We start from the raw sequence: 20,153 nt of genomic DNA, 5'->3' as shown, positions 1-20,153 counted from the left end.
ATGATGATCAAAAGGAACAAGAAGAGGAACATGAGATTGAGGTGGAGCATCACAGCTCAACCCAATATCTCAGTGATTACCATCTAGCCCGAGATAGGAGCAGGAGGGTTTTAAGACCCCCTGCAAGGTATGCCTATTCAGACTTAGTGTTTTGTGCCCTTGTGGCAGGCTTGGAATTAAGGAGCAGTGAGCCTTCCACATATGAGGAGGCTGTCAGCTCCAAGGAAAATGTAAAGTGGCAGCAGGCCATGGATGAGGAAATGTCTTCACTTAAAATTAATGGCACATGGGAGTTGGTGCCAAGACCTCAGAAACAGAAGTTAATTCAGTGTAAATGGTTGTATAAGTTAAAAGAAGGTATTTCTCCTACTGATCCAATTAGGTATAAAGAAAGATTAGTGGCAAGGGGGTTTACTCAGAGGGAAGGTATAGATTACACTGAAATTTTCTCCCTTGTAGTCAAATTTAAAACCGTTCGCATGATGCTATCAATAGTTGTTCAATTTGACCTTGAATTAGAACAATTAGATGTTAAGACAACTTTTTTACATGGAGACTTAGAAGAGAAAATTTACATGACTCAACCAGCTGGATATATTGACTCAAATAAACCTGAGCATGTGTGTTTATTGAAAAAATCTCTTTATGGCTTAAAACAATCCCCTAGGCAGTGGTATAAAAAATTTGATAGTTTTGTCTTAGGGATTGGTTTTGTAAGGAGTCAATATGATAATTGTTTCTATTTTATTCTCTCAAATATCCCCATTTATCTACTGTTGTATGTAGATGACATTCTGTTAATCAGTAAGTCTAAGTCTAAGTCTAAGATAAATGAATTAAAACAAATGCTTAACATAAGTTTTGACATGAAAGACTTAGGGTCAGCTAAGAAAATTTTAGGAATGACAATAGAAAGGGATAGAGGAAATTCCAGCTTAAAGGTTCATCAAAATGACTATTTAATGAAAGTTGTAAAAAGGTTTGGCATGTATAATTGCAAGCCAGTAAGTGTTCCATTAGTTGGACATTTTGTCTTAACTAAATCTCAATGCCCTTCGCCCAACTCTGAAATCATTAAAATGGAAAAGGTTCCATATGCTAATGCAATTGGAACTATCATGTATGCTATGATTAGTACAAGGCCTGATCCAGCCTATGCTATATCATCCCTTAGCAGATTCATGTCCAACCCAGGTAAACCTCATTGGGATGCTCTTAAATATTTATTTAGATATATACATGGATCTGTTGATGTTGGATTAATTTACAAGAAAAGATTTAATTCTCTTAATCTTGTTGGGTATGTAGATTCTGACTTTACAGGGGATAAAGACACCTGAAAGTCCACTACTGCTCTATATTTCACCTTAGGTGAAATTGCATCAGCTAGAAGTCACAGCTGCAGCCTCTGGTTGCTCTGTCTTCCACTGAGACAGAGTATGTAGCTGTGACTGATGCAGTAAAGGAAGCTATTTGGCTTCAAGGTATACTTCGGGAAATTCACCTACTTCAAGGAAAGGTTGAGGTGTATTCAGACAGTCAAAGTGCGATTCACTTGACCAGAAATCTAGTCTACCATGAACGTACTAAGCATGTGGATGTCAGGTATCATTATGTTAGAGATTTGGTTTTAAATGGAACTATTTCTATACTAAAAGTGCCTACAGAAAATAACCCAGCAGACATGGGTACAAAGTTGCTAAATGCAACAAAATTGAAGCATTGCTTGGACTTGTTGCATGTGGGTATTGGTTGATCTTATCAACCAAAGCTATGAAGGAGAGGATTGTAGCATGCTGCCCTTTTGTCATGAAGTTCGGATTACATTTCCTGTTTGGTGCTTCAAGGTGGAGATTGTTGGCTGTGAAGCTCCAAACGGTGTCGTTGCACTTAGCTGGTTGGAAGGCCACGTGCAGCAACCGAACGCTGCCATTTGGCAGCTGCTGGATGGCTGCACGTGGCAACCATTGGCTGCCTTCAGCTGGCACCTGATCCCGCCCTTTCCTTTGCCCGATCATCTCCTGCTCGTCTGCCATTTTCTGTTGGGAATAATCAATCGTGCTTGTAAGACTGAATCCCAGCCTTTCATCCTCACTTTATGATCGTTCATCCGGCCCCTTCGTCATTGCTTTTAGTCCCGCCCCTCGGGATGTGAGCGGATACAGAAACTTTGAGACGAGATTGACAAAAAGAAATCGAAAAAGAGAAAAGAAGCAGAAAAGGCAAGAGCCTTTGTCTTCGGGGCTGGAGTTCTGGTTTGGTTTCTCTGTTCTTCATTCCCTGTAAATCTTGTATAGCTTGATTTCATTTTATATGGTTCGATAGGGTTGCCTCTAATCTGTATTAAGTGATTATTTGGCATTTTTGCTTTCTCGAACCATTGTTTGTATCGAGGATTTTGTGAGGGCTTATGTGGGTGTAATCTGGGCTTTCATCTCATAGTGCAGTGAGCTCTTCTCTCTCGAGCTCAACGTGGATGTAGCCTCGATTTGAGATGAACCACGGTAAATCTCTCTTGTCTCGATTTCTGTTTTTCGTTTCTGTTTATTGTGCTGTGTTTATTTTTCGTGCTTCCAGTTTTGTTCTTCTTTCATCAGTGTTTGAAATACAAGGAAAAACCCTAAAATTTTCTCTTGGGTTCACAACAAACCTCAAAGAAGCAAGAGAATGAAGAAGATTCCAACAAAACTATCAAATTGAGTTGTTGAGAGAAGATGACAATTCTATAGTTTTGAGAGGAATAAAGGAGCAGTGAGGTAACACTAGAGTTAGTAAAAGCATGTAGGAGAGGTAAGTTCAAAACAGGCCTTCTGTTAAACCTATAAATAAACAAAAACGAGCTGTAATAGAACATATATGAGAATTCAATACAAGTTCCACCTCCTCTACCTTGTTTTCTTTATTTCCAAAATAAAGAAATTAAAAATAGAAAACTAAAACCAAAAGGTACCCAATTAAGCCCCTAATTCTTACTAAGGCCACACATGTTAATTCCTATATATTATATTTTGTTTTAGCATAATAATATCACTGAAAAAATAATATTTAACCTCTTGCTGGGCAACTCATAGCTGGATTCAACTTAATCAAATGAAAATTAACATTCAACAACAATGATGTCTCAATAATAAAGCTTAAATTGTCATTGAGAATGCGAGATAAAAAATAATATATTATATTTTGATTTGCTACATCGACATACAAGAAGATTGTATCGTGGGCCTGAAATGAGACTACTCAAATACAAGAATTCAATGAAATGGAGAGAGCTTGGTTTAAAACACAAATAAATTAAAAAGCCTTCATTGGCCTGAATTCAAACTCCTTGATTTAGCTTTCCTTACACCCAAAGTGAGGAAAAGACCCACAAAAAAAGATGAGAAGAAGAATGAAGAACAAGGAAAGGTTAGAACATAATGCGAAAGAAGACAACATCTAAAGCCATTAGCTAAAATAATTGCATCCATTATTATTCACCGCCATCTTGAGGAGTTCCCACTTTTAGGAAAATTCTCCTCCTCGATCCGCCATTAGAAGAAGAAGAAACTACTGTCACGCCGGTCTGCACTTGGCTCTCTCAATACTTTCAGAAGAAACTACAATGGTTCCCTTACAAGACGGGTTTTTGGTGTCTGTACAACTGTATCATCCTTACTCCCAATCCTGTCATTTTCCTCCAGAGGGGTAGTGTCGTGGCCATCAGATCTCGGGTTGGCTTCTGAATGCTTCTCATCCGGAGGCATAATCTTCCGCAAAAACCTATGTATCATCTCGTAGCTGGTAAATGTTATGACGGCAGATGGAGTTGTTCTCAACAGATTGGTTCCACAGCCACGGTAGAAACCGGGAATACCTTCCTTCTGAAACACCTTTTTAACGCAATCAACGACACCCGCATATTGCACCTCCGAATTTCTCGCCAGTCCCTGCTCTTGCAATCTGGAACGTACAACCTGGTGAATGTGGAAATTCAAATATTATATAACAAATGCATGATGAAATCTACATACTTGTGCATACATACACACATTGTGTATAACTCTGGATTCCGGACAAGTACCTCGTGTGGGTAAGTCATTACGGAGGCAACTATTTTAGATGCTGAAGAAGCAACCGCAACTTTCCAAGGACTTAGCTCGTCTCTACTTGCATTATCTGATAGCATCAATAAATATCATTAGCACTGACTTAGATGCCACAATCAGATTCCTGCAGCAACCAGTTTTAGAAAGAAAATAGGGAAAGGAACAATGGAAAGAACACGTTACCCCTTCTAGCTAAGTAGGACTTGATCTTTTCATATGCTGGAAACTGAATTGCAACATGACTTATTCCGGCTAATGAAGGCAAAAGGCCACTGTTTAAAGCACAAAAATGGCATTATGACAATGCATATACTTGACAGAAAAACTGAACTACCTACTTCAATAGATGATCAACTCAGATTGAAAATCACCAAGCTATTAGCTTTCTATGTTACAATACGAATCAATTTATATGAACTCAAAGCCTATCATGATTGGAAAACCAGCATACTCTGGTGTGTCGAAGGTGGATCCTAAAGCTGGTAAAAGTATTAACTTGCATTAGTATTTAATAACAGCTCACCTATACAACCCCCGGATCCCTTCCTCATGTACAATCCTCCTCAATGCAGAAAATATACCTGTGTAGGGAACCACGCCTTGTCTCATTCCCTGTGTCTAAATAAGGGAACAAGAGAAAAATGAAATGAGACTTTAATATAGTATAAACTTCAGAGACACAACCAGTTCAATAAGCAGAGATTTTATGACAAGCCATATTTAATCTAGAGGGCTTGGACCAAACCATAATAAAACTAACTGAAAGCCCTCAATATATCATTAGAGACCCATATTAAAGCAGAGATCATATGGTCATTGTTGCAGTTTCCCCAAAAGATACAAATTTCTACTATTTTCAAGCACAATGCTGTCATCCAAATTTAACACTGCACCCAAAGAAGACAACGTTTTAAGATTAGATTATTTTAGACATAAACCGGGGCAAGATTATTTTAGCAATAAACAGGGCCAATATTATTTTACGAATAAACAGGGCCAATGAATGATAAAAGGATATCAATGGGAAGACAAAAGAACAGGCTAAGAATAGAGGAAAGAAGGTGATAGATGAGTGGCATTGAAATTCACAAAATTTATAAAGTAAAACGCCGATCATATTCATAGACATGAGATCAAAAAAGATAAGCACAGAAGCAAACAGGAGGGAATAAAATTCACACACGGCTTACAAAAGATCTCAGAGATTTGAAGTAGGATCACGGCAATCTCCAGCCCCCAGTCAAAAATAAAGATTCAGGAGTTCTCCAAAACGTGATGCTCAACAATATCCAAACTTGACACAAAGAGGGGATTCCCCTTGAATTACTTCTAGACCAATCAACAGGAGGATACTTGCTCAAGAATGATTCAACCTCATCTATTTGGCTTCCAGAAAATCATATAAAGTAAAATATTTGGCATTTTATAGAAAGGGGGAAAATTGAAGTCAAGAAGAAGAGCTCTGTAACAGGTAAAGGAGCTTGACTTCAAACATAGATTGATACCGGGGGAGATTAAAGAAATGGAGAAGTAAAATCTGTATTAGTTGCATTTGGGCTATACAATTTTTGGAACATCAAAACAGAAAAGAGGGCCATGCAGTGCAGAGAGTATGTATGAGTAAAAGGAAAACAGGAGGGAATAATAAGGCTAATGAATATATGTTAAATCTATTATTCTAAGTGTGTAAAAAAATTTTTATAATAGATTTTAAGCTAGTTGACTAACTTAAGAAAAGATGGGGAAAAAATACGTTATCATGGAGACAAGAGAATGTTAAAGAGGCAGATGGCGATGCTTAAATTCCTTCTTAGCATTTCTATTTGGGGGGCGGGTTGAAATGCTTCCATTTTGAAGTCCTATTTCTTCTACTTAACCAAAAAAATAGTCTTATTTACTATTAGATAAAATTCACACTTTCACAAAAAAAAAATTATCTCATAATCACCTAAAGAATTAGTGAATTACAATTAACAGATGTTGCACTCCAACCTCAAAGCAACCTTCCGATTCAACCTCCACAACTTCTTGACACCGAACCAAATAATTCAGTATTAGTATGCACGAGTTCTGAATTACAGTTAACAGAGGTTGCACTGCAACAAGCTCCCTACCACCATTCATTGATCAAGTCAAATAACTTCAACTCAGCCAAACAATGTTCCTTTCTGTAATAACTAGTCTTTGGGAATTAGGATGTGACTTCATTTCACAAGTAAAAAAGATGGTGTCTTGATTAAAATCCCAGGTATGTTGAGAAGGAAAACTTAAGAGCATACCAAGCGAATGGAATGTTGAAAATATGAAAGGTATGAACCTAATACTGCAGAATCTAGAAGGATGGCATAGAAGCAATCTTAACACCACTGCAAACCTGCCTAAAAGTTGATGCCACAATACCACAAAAAAATGTTATAATCCCCCTTAAATGCTCTATAAGCTTACAAAGCAAAGATAATTGTTAACCTGATGACTTTTTCCAATAACAACAACAATAGTAATAATCATCATCGTCATCATCACAAGCGTTAATCTCACTAAGTAGAGTCAACTACATAGACTCTTTCTTCTATCATTTTTATTCATTATCATATGTTCAGTAAGCCATTAGATCCCATGCCATGCTTAAGAGCTTTTTACCAAAGTTTATACAGTTTTCTTGTAACTTTTCTGTTACAAATTTCTTCAACTCTATCCACTCTTCTCATAACTGCATCTATTAGTTTTTTCTAACATGTTCAAACTATTTTAGTTGTGTTTGGACATCTTATCTTAATAGGAGCTCCAACTTTATTACAGGTAATCTCATTTATAATTTTGTCTTTTTCTTGTATGGTTTCACACATATCATAACATCCTTGTTTCGGCTATGCTCATACTTTGCACATGTTTCCATATAACTATCCAACATTATGCATTATATAACAAAACAGGTATTATAGTCATTAGAGAGAACTTTTCTTTTAGTTTTAAAAGGATTTTAAAAAAATAAGAACAATAATTACAATAAAAAGTAGCAAAAGGTAAAGTTAACCCTAAGAAGCATGGTGTCACTACCCTAGGGGCACTTCTGTAATTGAGCTACTATTGTTTTGTTTGTAATTCTGTTAGGCACCATTGCTGCTGCTATTTTAGATTGTACCTTCAGTTGCAACTGAAGAGCAGCCAGCCTATGCCTATAAAAGGCTACTTGTAAGAGGATGGGGATTCATGTGAATGATAATTGAATCTAGTCCCTCCACTTTTCTGTTCTCTCCCTCTCTCGAACCCTCATGTTCTTCCCCAATTCTTGCTGTTCTCCCTCTTCCAGTCTAACTCTCCCTCCATTTTCTCTCTAATTCTCAAGTTCTACCCTAAATAGCCACTGTCAGATCTTTGGATCTGACAATTGGTATCAGAGCCGGCAGTCCTTGGCTGCTGATCTGAGATTCTGGCGAGTAAGGAAGGCACAAAGTGGAAGCAGGTCTGGGGGCGATTGCTGAATCATAGCGATCGCAATCGGAGTCCAAGCGATCTTGAATCCGCAGTGATCACGAAGGGATCTGGAGGGTGCTGATCCATAGCGATCAGTTGCAGTGGTTTCCCAACGATCAGATTGGATTGGGGGATTGTGAGTCATGGCCATTGTCAGTCCTGATCAGCTGTCAGTTGCAGATCAGAGGAGATAGTGGTTGCAGATTGGACGTGATAATTTGGTGCAGATCATAGTAAGCCAATTAGTTGAGGAACAGGGTAGACAATTCAGTTGCAGATCAGAGGAAGTGTTCGGGTTGAGGTATAGTGGAAGGGATGAGACTGAAGCAATTAGAAGTCAGGCTCGAAACTATGGAACTCGGGCTGCGCCAGACTCAAGAAGAGGTGACTCATTGCAGGGCCGAGAGTGCCGCACCCAGGGAGGAGGTGCAGGGCTTAGATCAGGGGATGAAGGAGGAATTCTCCAGAATTCATCTGGAGATCGCTAATGTAAATCAAAGGATCAATAGTGTCCTTGAACTGTTTTCTAGGAGTCCCCAAATGAGCTTGCCGGTGGATTTCCCCCCAAGAGCCACTGCAGGGCCTGGAATTCCATCACAAGCCCCTGATCTACATGCAGTTGATGACCAGACAGAAACTGAGCCAGAAATTCAGGTGAGAGGCCCTTATACTACCCCCCATAATACTCATCATACGCCTATGCCTAGATTGGAGATTCCAATTTTTGAAGGAGGTAAGCCTAGATGGTGGATTAGAAGGGGTGAGCGGTTCTTTCACTATTATCAACTGGCAGAAAACCAGAAGGTGAACCCGTGGCAGCATATCTCAATGATATAGCTGACGCCTGGTTCCAAGGATGGAGTCGGATGAGGAATGCATACAGGTGGCAGGAGTTTGCAGAAGAATACTGTGAGCGATTTGGAGAACGATCCATGGCAGATGTTATTGAAGAGTTTAACAAGCTGAAACAAGAAGGTTCAATAATGGAATACCAAGTTTGATTTGAGGAGTTGAAGTCACTCGTGCTTAATTCTCACCCAACCTTGACTGAGTCCTATTTTGTATCAAGCTTCGTTAGCAGACTGACTGAGGAGCTATGGCCTATGGTGAAGACGATGCGCCCTGTCATTGTAAAACAGGCTGCGGAGAAGGCAAGGTTATAGGAACTTGCTCTAGAAGCAATCTTCAAAATGCACGGAATCCTACCGAGTTAATCCTCCCACCAATCAGCAGTTGGTAGGAAGTCCCGGGGCTACAACAGTAGGAATGAACCAAGGAAATCCAGAAGTTTACACTAACCTTAATGCAGTCAAAAATTCTATGCTAGAGCAGAGGAGGCAGCTAGGATTGTGCTATAAATGCAGTGACCAATTCTATCCAAGCCACCAATGCAGAAGACTGTTACTGAACATGAAAGGATTAGATGAAGAAAAAGAAGAAGAGGTTGTTCTCCAGGAAGAAACCGGTGAGTGCAAGATGATCACCGGGAAGCAGTTGCAGAAATTATTACAGAAAGGGGCCCAAGGGTCTCTGCTGCACTCCATACAGGCTGTTGAGTTTGAAGAAAAGACTGAGGCGGAGGAAGAACATGCAAAGGCTGCAAACACTACTACACTTCAACTCCTCAATGAGGAAAAGCAAAGGAGAAAATAAAGAGAGAAGGATAAATCAGGCAGTGAAAGCAGGAATTGGTTGAACCGTAGGTAGTCGCTGCAAGTTCTTGGGGACAATAACTCTCTTGAGATGGGGATTGTCACGACCCTAGGGGCACTACTGTAATTGAGCTACTATTGTTTTGTTTGTAATTCTGTTAGGCACCATTGCTGCTGCTATTTTAGATTGTACCTTCAGTTACAACAACTGAAGAGCAGCCAGCCTATGCCCATAAAAGGCTACTTGTAAGAGGATGGGGATTCATGTGACGATAATTGAATCTTTTCCCTCCACTTTTCTGTTCTCTACCTCTCTCTCGAACCCTCTGTTCTTCCCCAATTCTTGCTGTTCTCCCTCTTTCAGTCTAACTCTCCCTCCATTTTCTCTCTAATTCTCAAGTTCTACCCTAAATAGCCACTGTCAGATCCTAAGATCTGACACATGGATGCTGCAAAAGCACATTGCATTGTATCCAAGCATGTATGTTTGTCAAGCACATCGGGCAACATGTTTGCAGTAATGATGCTTGGGACACATCAAAATAGTGTTATATATGTGATATCCATGTCTAGTTGAAATGACTAATGAAATTGAGTCTACAAAAAGTTGGAATATAATAATATTTTCTACTGAAAAGTATACAAAAAGTTGGAATTTAAGAACACTTGCTAAAATTGAGTATGCAAAATGTTGGAATATATGAATACTTGTCTTTTGGGCTTTCTATCAATATTATATTTTGGTAGGTGTTCTTAAATTATAATAACGTATTATATGAACTTTCTTTATGTGGTAATTTCTGCGTGTTTAATGTTGAATTATGCTGGTTTTGTTCTCATTAGTGAATATTATTTTTTTTACTCAATATTATTTTATAGTCACCATAAAAATATGAGGGGAAAAAAATCATCTCCTTGTCCCATGCATTCCCTTCCTCAATTTTCCATATTTATCACATACACCACATCCATATATCCACACCATTGTCCACATTCATATCTCTATCCAAGCATCTTACCTAACCTTCAGGTCCCTTACCTTAATGCACAAATATCCTAGAGGCATGCAGGTTCTCCAAAAGGTATGATAATCTCATCTCTGAAAGCATTTGTTTCCTTCTCTTTAGGAATTGTTTAATATGCTATAGAACAGGTAAAGTTTCTTTCATCATAAATAAAAAGGCTACCATTGGAGCAAAAAGGCTCAAATTACTATGCACTTACTGAAAAGGAATCCCTTAGGTGATTAGATTTGGTATCCAATTTTTAATGCTAATTTTCTGGTTATACCAACTTTATCTTAGGTGTGCCAGGGGGCTTACTTGCATAGCACAAATCTATTCCAGCTTGGTGCATCTGTCCTGGCATCTGAAAGGAATTTATCCTCTGAAATTCATCAAATTTCCACCTATTGTTTGTGTCTAGGTACTTCTGCAACATAGAGAAGGATACTCTTCGACCAACAGGAGAACATTCACCAACAAATTAGTAACAACTATGGAACCAATAGATCAGTACATTATTCACATGCGTGCATATATTTGTTTACCCATCAAACATATGCTGCAATACAGAAACTAAATGCATAAATTAATATACTACACTTGTATATAATAGATTTGAAAAAAACTGCAGAAAACAAGACCAACCTACTTGGAGTCTGGTCTTAACAACCCACAGTGGATTTGTTGCAATAGCTGTGGCTGCCCCAGCGCCTGAAGCAGCTATCATATTCGCACCAAATGAAAGTTGACCATTATGATCAACTGCATTATCACAGTATAAAATAGAATAAATTAAAATGACAAACTGAACAAAAGTTATCAATCCCAAGTCCCAATAGCTAATATGTAAACAAGGCTAAGACCAAAAGAGATGCGCATGTGGAGGGACATTTCTCTCTCTTGCAATACAACAACAGTTGACGGATTTAAATGTTGTAAATAGCTTTACCAACCACGTGAATGGAGCAGGTCTTTAAGATGTCCATAGACTGTGAAGTACACCTACATACAAATTTATTTTTTATCACTTACAAAAACCTAATGTAAATATAACAGGGAATAGTGAGAAATATATTTGTGATATAGATTCAAGAAGAATTATGTGCAAACAGAAACATTATATATAAAAGTCTTATACACAGCATTAGAGATATACATTGCCTTGGAATCACCAGTTTACCCTAAATAAACAAAAAAAGAGGACGAAGAAGTACAAAGATATTAGAAATTTAACCATGTCCTATTGTCCTCCAACAAGAGAAACAAAGCCATACTCAATACCCCCATACCCAAGTCCTTATATTATAGCTTGATACAATAGATATAAATATTTTGTTTGCCCCATACAGAAATCACATGAAAACAATTATAAAACTAGCAACGTAAAACAATAGTTTGCCCCAAGAGGGTTTCTGGTGCTTGAAGAAAAGCACTTTGAGAATCTTTTGTAAGCACATAAAACTAGCAACGTAGGTGTCAGATCTTATCTGACAGGAATTCTCAAGAATTCTGTAGAGAATTCTAGAGAACAGGGCAAGAATTGATAGAAGAACAGAGAGAGAGAGAGGGAGAAATTCAGAATGATTTCAATTCAATTTCTCGATGCCTCAAACAAATGGATTCGGGTCCTTATATACTGGATCCCGCATCCTTCCTCCCACCAAAACTGAATTACTATTACACATAAGCCCATTCTAGAATCAACTAAAACAGTTTCTATAACTACTTGCACATGTAGGCTTGCCACTTACACGTGTACGCCCTTTCTAGATACTTAGAACGTGACAGTAGGTAATAGTACAAATTGCAAATAAGCTAAGCAAAGAGTGCTGTCTAGAAAGAAAACCAGCTGGGTGGAAAGAGTGCATACAAATTTAGTAGAGATAAGAAGCTGCAGTCAATTATTTAAAAGACAAGAGAACTGAAATTGCTTCAATAATAAAGATTTGTAATAATTCATCTCCAAGAAGAAACTCAAGAAAAATGGTACTCACCGCCCAGTTTGGAAGTAATGCTGTCAATGTTGGTGTAAGGCCACGATACAATCCCCTGAAACCCTCAGTTCTTATTATATTCTGTAGGCTTGTAATAATGACACTACCTGGTTATCCCAAATTTGAGTATCAAAAACAAATGCCAAAAGAAGAAAAGAAACAATATTAGCGAGGATGCCTAAAATCCATGTCAACTCTACACTTTTAGGAGTTTTTACTCATTCAGTTAGTTTTTATTACTATTTTGACACTTCTAGTGTCGAAGGTGTTCCTTCTATTCATAGCCAGTCCCAACCCCAAATTAAAAAAGAAGGTTGCATAAGGTGGCGGTCAACTAGCATAAAAATCATTGGATTTTACACAATAAATTCTAAAACAAAAAGTAAATAGTTGGGCCATAACCCTCTTAGCAATTGCATTATATCACTAGAGTGCAGCAAAAGATAAGCTAACTCTTTGCATCAGCCCTTGGATGTAGTGTTTAATTTACATGGGTTCTCAGACACCTAAGAGAAAGGTCCAGAGAACAGAGGGATGTGCACGTGATAATTTATAGACTTGGAAAAAGTCTAAGGGAGAGTCCATAAAAGAGTCTTTCCAAGGGTCTTGGAGAATGAAGGAAAAATGAATTGCTTCGGTATAGGTTACAAAGGACATATATCATCAAGTAGAAAGGTGCATCAGGCCTAAAGACATAGAAAGTTACATTAAATCAAGGAGTTGCATTGAGTCCTTACCCCTTTGCTTTTGCAATGGATGAACTTATAAATCACATTCACAAAGAGGTATCTTAGTGTATAATATTTAAATTCTAGTTGATGAGACTAAAATAGGCAAAAATATTAAGCAACCCCTTTGCTTTTGCAATGGATGAACTTATAAATCACATTCACAAATAGGTATCTTAGTGTATAATATTTAAATTCTAGTTGATGAGACTAAAATAGGCATAAATATTAAGCATGAAATGTGGAGGAACACCTTAGAATCCAAATGCAAAAAGTTGAGCAAGTCAAAAACCAAATATATCGGATGTGGATTTAGCCCAAAAAAGGAAAAAATGTAGATTATGTTGTGGTGAGCTTTAATGATCAAGTTAATCTTAGAAAAGATCAACACCAATGTCTTGGATCAATTGCTCAAAAAGAGAGAGATACAGAGTATGTTGCTCATAGAATCCAAGTAAAATTATTAAAATGCCAAAATTTGTCCAGCATTTTATGCAATCGCAAAATCCCTTTAAAGCTAAAGGGAATTTATCAAGCCTTAATCCCACTGGGTGGGGTTGAGTAAGAGAATTCTAAATCACTAATCATTTCTATCTATAATGATATCTTTTGAAAGGAAACATTGTTAAATACTAACATGTGCAAAATATTAACATAATTGAATGAGGATGTTAACAGTGAATGTGCAGTGTGTGTGTGTGTGAGAGAGAGAGAGTACATAACAGGGTTCAATGACACCTTGTTAAGATAAGATGCGTGAAACATAACTAAGACAGTTTGGATGTGCGAAAAGAAAACCTGTGAGGCAATTGAATGAAATAAAAGAAGTTTGTAGCAGAAAGAGACATAAAAAGACCAAAAAGAATTGTAGGAAATCCTTAAATATAACATAAGCTATAATGACCTTAAAAAAAATATAAATATAGATAAAGATAGTTGGAGATCCCGAGTTCATGTAGCAAATCCTACCTAATGGGATTAAGACTTATAATTGTTATTTTATTATCTTCTTAAGTTACTTTTACGAGATGTAATAATCCTCAAAGATAATTTGAATTTTTACGTATATGTTCTAACAAGAAGAATACAGATATGGACACAACAAGAAAAAACACCAACAAGACAAGACACCACCTTTTGAAATTGGCAGTGACATAAAATACATAGCATGGCATGACAAGAAAGCATTAGTAGATAAAAATGCAATTTATACGCATACAAAAAGATAGTAACTAACTCTTCATTTTGTACATTACAAATACATTTATAAAGCATATCAAAATAGTAAGAACTACTTTTTTTTTAAATATCGATATAAAGAAGTACGACCAAAAATTCCTTCTATTTAATTGAGAAATTTCTATTCATAACAAGTTGTTAGTTTTGACTTCCAGAATTGTTCAAATTAAAATTTAGAATTAAAAATTCAAACTATCCCAATTTTAAATCTATTTTCAACTTAGAGTTTTGAACTAATAAGATGGGCCCATAGCATTTATTGATGATCACAGCATTATTAGCATGTACACGAATGTCCTAAAAAGGGTCCAACAGGAAAAACTTCAAAAATAGGGGATGGTTGAAAGTATCTGTGCAGTCCCAATATCCAACAAGGTGTTCAATAAAGAACTGTGACCAAAAATCCTTCCATCCAATTGAGAAATTTCTGTTCATAAACAAGTTGATAGTATTGATTTTGAAATCCTTCAAATTAAAATTTAGAAGAGGAAAAATTTATAAATATGAAATCCATGCTATCTCGATTTTAAAATTATTTCCAACTTATAGTTGTGAACTAATAAGATGGCCCTTATAGTGTTAGTTTTTGAATTGTCAACCCGTATTCTTTTTAACCAACCCGTGTTCCTCAAGCCCCAATTCAAATATGTTGCCCCAAACCAAGCCCATAATCTGGCACAAATCAAAAAAATTTGAATTGACCCAATACCCAAGCCCATCAGATCCTTCCCATTCTCTCTCTCTTCCTTCACGTTCACAGAAATCATTCCTGACTTCCTAATTTTCAGCACCTGCATTCTAAATTCCTAATTCTGCCCCTGGTTTAATGATGATCACACATATTGTTAGCATGCACATGGGTGTTCTCAAAGTGTCTAACAGGAGAGTTTAAAAACGAATGGGATATTTGGAAGTATCTGTGCAGACTCCATATCCAACATGGCATTCAATACAGTACAGCTCAGTCTTAGGATTTTAAGCTTATGCTATATGACCATCAATGCTTTATTTATATACCTCATGCATAATCATGCTCCCATTCAGTAATTGTATGTGAAAAGATTCATCTTTAAAACCAAATAGTGAAAGAAAAAATGCGAAGTCAATAAATTGTTAGATAACTTTAGGTTTGATATTACAAAATTCCAATGTCTTAGCGTTTTAGTTAAGCTTCTAGAAAACCCCTACTTGCAATAATTGAGATTCTCTCCAAGCCAAAGAAGTCGAAATTAATGATTTCTCTTTTCGTAAGTTCAAATCATTAGCAATAAAGTCTTGCCAAATGAAAAAGGCTGATAAGTTATAAATCATGAATTCTGTATCTACATATTATGTGACTCATTTCTCATGATAAAATCTACATTTTGCTGCAACACAAACCTGACAGACACAGATTAACCCGCAAAAAAATAAAACATCCCTAAGAGATTAGTCCCCAAACCATACCATCAAAATTCATTATCCTACATGATTATAGGCTGTAACAGTATACAATTAATGAAATAGTGTGATTTTAATATTCTTAACGCTTAAATTTATCTTTGAAAGATATTTTCTTAGTGCATTAGTGTTACTCTTTCAAGATTTCTATTAATTTTTGGATATCATAACAACAAACATCTCTGAGAGACTAGTCCCTAAAATATTAATTCAAAACTCATTATCTTACGTGATTATAGGCTGTAACCGTACACAGTTGATGAAATCATGTTATTTTTATATTCTTAATGCTTTAAATTTATCACCAAATGATATTTTCTCATTCAATTGGTGTTACATTTTCAAGATTTCTAATAATTTTGGAATCATAATAACAAACAGGACCTTGTTATAGAACAAATAAACGTATATATACTCATGATTTAATCTTTTCTATATTTGATGGGATACTTAAATCTTTTATCCATATGAGGGGAAAGAGAAAACAAAACAAAAAAAGATTTTTTATATGCATTTTCCAAGTCTATGTATCAACAACAATTCTTTTCATCTTAGTAACAGGTTTCTTTTTTGTTTTTATTTTTTTGTATTTAATTTTTACTTTAATTTAAAAAATGAAAATTTAACATGTATGATACCTTGTTTTGTTTTAATTTTTATTTTTATTTTTATTTTTGTATTTTTGTTTGTATTTCCCTTCTCCCTCCCGCTGTCATGACTCCCAATGAGTTGGTGCTGGAGACTCAGGTGAGGCCGTCGGAGTCTGATGAATCTTTATAACTAAGATTCTAGCAACAGAAAGGGTAGGGTAAAGGAAGAAAATGAAAATGAAATGGAAAATGTGGAAATATTTTTCCACTCTCTTCTTTTTGTTTTTGGATTTTGTTAGGGGTGATGAGGAAATGTTAGCAAAGAAGTAGAAGGCACATGGCAATGATTAGATCTCTACTTGGTGAACAGATAGGGGCAGCATCAGAAATCTTCACAAAATGAAAAATTTAACCAGCTCTATCGTATGCTAACTAACTAGAAGACTTGCAGTCTTTTAAATTGATTTGAGTGAAATTTTATCATCCTTGCAACTGAATGACAATCACTAGGCACTAACATTTTAGATCCTTTACCCATCCATCCCTTCATAATGCTAACTAAAGGAGTCACTGAATACAAGTCATTATAGCAAAAGCTTACCATGTAAATAGTACGATATGATTACGACTTCCAATTTAAGTGTGTGGTTTCCTGTTTGGTACCGCAGAAGTGTGCAAAGAGCCCTCTGCTTGAAGCACATTTTTCCTTACCGAGAAAAGTACCAGGGTAGTAAAGGTCAAGCTAGTAATAGAATCAACAGGATTAGAAAAAAAACTGATTGTTTATTTTCATAAAAATCTCAGCGTTCAAAAGTTCATTTACCTTGGATCTCTTTCATCTAGTCTGGTTGTTGCAGAAGTAATTGGAATTTAAAGGCATGTTTGGTTATGATTCTGTGTTTTTACTTTTTATTTTTTAATTTTCCAAGACCAAAAACTGTGAAACGCCTCCGTTTGTGATAACTTTCATTCTCATGTGATAATAACTTTCACAACCAATGAAACTATCTTCTACTTAGTCCTTCACTTAAACAACGATAATTCTAAGATCAATTTTCTAAATCAGTTTCAGACACTAGCTCAGACACTGACTTAGAAGAAAACATCAAATGTTTTTCATACATTTACCTAATTCTAGAAATGAAAAAAAAAAAATAGTTTTATGGAACAAATACTTAACGGATCCTAATCCTCTTATTTTTCATGTCACAGATTCACCTACTGCAAACTTAATCATGAAAAGTACATGTTCACAAAATAAGAAGAAAATCCTCCAACAAGCTGCGGACGGCAACGGTCCGCAGCATTGAGTTACAAACCCAAATTGATGAAACAATCAACTAGGGTACTGAGTTTCTGATGCATTACTCAGCCTTTAGAGAAAACAAAATTCATCCACCGTTCAAATGCCATAGTTCAAACAAACAAACCATATCACCTAGCTAGAGAACACAAAATTCATCTAGAAACACGAACCTTTTTTACCAGAGTGAGAAGCTTCAGGGAGGCCATAGACCTGCAATCTAGTCTTAATCACATCCAACGGGCACACGAAAGTGGCAGCTATGGCACCTGCACGGCAAAATGAAAAACCAAAACAGACTAAATCAATCAAAACAAACCATTCAAACCTCAGTTTCGTAGATACGACCCAACGGGAACCCCCAAATTAAAATAACAAGCTAAGCAAAATCGAACACGACGCGAGGGTTTCTTGCTAGGATACAGAACCTGCAGCAGCACCGGAGGCGGCGTCTTGGACGACCACCCTGGTACTCCGACGGTCGGAAGACGACTGTTCACCGCCGGCGGACATCTCGAAACCCCAACCGATCGAACAATTCAGATCTAGAAGAGCACTACTTCAATTTCCGAGCATTGGATGAATTGCCACCCGATCCCAATGGGGCATATATATGCATATACATGTATTTATGTAAGTCACTGCAACATCACCCCTATTTAGAGAGAGAGATCGACGGGTTGAACGGTCGGAATTGAAGTGAGAAGAAGACCAGACCGATGAATCTGAAATCTGACATATAACGCGACTGGAGAAATGCTTGTTTGATGGATTTTGTCGTTGATCGGTCCAAAGGAGGAAAGCGTCCGGGTCGGTTGACAAAGCCAATTTCCTAAACTCAACCAACTACACAGTAATGGGCCAGACCTGGCAGGCTCGGCCCGTGAAATTCCTAATGCAGTGATCTCGGCCCAATTGGATATCAAACTTAACTGCCCCTCCCTTCGCTTCTAGAAAATGCTTTTTACTTTTTTAACTCTAATTGAATAATTAAAAATATATTAGAAAATAGAAATTTTATTTTTCTTATTTTTTAAATTTATGCTATGAATTTGTTTTTAAAATTTTTTAAAATTAATTTTTTATGTCCAAAAAAAGAGGTTAAGTCCAAAATGGTCCAAGAGAAAAAAGTTCAAAAAAAAAGTCCAAGAAATCTTCCCAACTAAATAATTTTCGAGAAACTCTTCTAGAAGCCACTTCTAAATAACTTTAAAAGACCTTCTCAAGTCTAATAATATATCAATTTACCTTTGATATCTCTATTTAAAAATTTGGAATAGATGATTCAAAAATATGTAAATGCTAAGGCCAAAAAGACAAAAAGTTAATTTCAAACATCATATCCTAAAGACAAAAAGTCATTTTCATTACATAAATTTACATGTTTTAATTAGTATTTTATTAACTTAATTTGGATCTAACGACGAAGTTAATAATAGATAAGATGTTTCAACAAAAAAAAAATTATATAGACTTTTAGAGTTATTTTTTAAAACATTAAATATTTTTATACAAATAATCTAAACAAAAAAATTCTACATACAATTATCCTTAAAAATATAAAAAGAAGATAATAAATTTTAGAACTCGTTAAGATTTGAAAGTTCTACCTTTATAAGTAACAAGAAAGGTACCATAATGTTTATATAGATATGGTACAATGATAAACTATAAAAAAGTTAATGAGAGTATCAGAAGTTCAAATAATTGTGAAGACAGATATCTTAGAACATCTTGTCGTCCTTCAAAAATTCTCAGTCATGTGATGTAAATGGACGTTTATGGGAAAAGCATTCGTTTCTTCGAACACTTATTTTGATTATGTATAAACTATAATCGTATTTCGAATTAAAATAAAAAAATATTAGATAAAAAGATTAATCGTCATATTTAGGCATAAACTCAAAAGATAATAAAAAAAAATGAAAGGGTACCAAAATATATGGTACAATGATAAACTATAAAAAGGTTAATGAGAGTATCAGAAGTTCAAATAATTGTGAAGACAGTTATCTTAGCGCATCTTATCGTCCTTCTAAAAGTCTCAATCATGTGATGTAAATGGATGTTTATGGGGAAAACATTTGTTTCCTCGAACACTTATTTTGATTATGTATAAATTATAATCGTATTTTAAATTAAAATAAAAAAAATATTAGATAAAAAGACAAATCGTCATATTTAGGCATAAACTCAAAAGATAATAAAAAAAGGGAAAGGGTACCAAAATATATGGTGTCCTCCCAACCCCCCCCCCCCCCCCCCCCCCCCCCAATGGGTAATTATTTATTCTAAAAAGCTCTAATAGCCTCCACAATTGCAGCTATGAAATGGGATTTGCTACTCTACGCCCTTCAACACTTGGGTGCACCCTCTTTGATATGCGAACATTAGATCAATTTACTTATTGAATTAATTGAGTTGTTTAAATTAAATAGATTGAAAATCTTTTTAAAAATTAAATTGAACTGATTAAATAATTACTCAAATAAAAAAATTAAAAATATAAAAAATAACCATTATGTTCTGTTGAACAGTTCCTTTCTTTCTTTCTTTTTTTTTTTGTAATTCTATCAAATTTTCCCTTTTCTACTTTTTAATTTGGTAAAAATTGATATTATTTTTGATATTTTGATCAATTAAA

At 35.9% G+C, this 20,153-nt stretch overlaps 1 protein-coding gene across 1 annotated transcript; it reads right to left on the bottom strand.

Annotated features, from left to right (window-relative positions):
• Positions 1-3,152: 3,152 nt before the first annotated feature.
• Positions 3,153-18,296, bottom strand: LOC127806008 (nicotinamide adenine dinucleotide transporter 1, chloroplastic-like). Its single transcript, XM_052342937.1, has 9 exons — positions 17,938-18,296; positions 17,683-17,778; positions 12,210-12,316; positions 11,169-11,217; positions 10,865-10,977; positions 4,609-4,703; positions 4,269-4,357; positions 4,061-4,155; positions 3,153-3,953 (listed from the first exon to the last, which is right to left on the bottom strand). The coding sequence occupies exons 1-9, from the start codon at positions 18,020-18,022 to the stop codon at positions 3,597-3,599; spliced, it is 1,086 nt and encodes a 361-aa protein (XP_052198897.1). The 5' UTR covers positions 18,023-18,296; the 3' UTR covers positions 3,153-3,596.
• Positions 18,297-20,153: the final 1,857 nt, after the last annotated feature.

The sequence above is a fragment of the Diospyros lotus genome, chromosome 7, assembly GCF_014633365.1.
Source record: "Diospyros lotus cultivar Yz01 chromosome 7, ASM1463336v1, whole genome shotgun sequence".
NCBI lineage: Eukaryota > Viridiplantae > Streptophyta > Magnoliopsida > Ericales > Ebenaceae > Diospyros > Diospyros lotus.
Note: the sequence above shows the minus strand (reverse complement) of the source record. Positions and strands in the feature narration are given on the sequence as shown.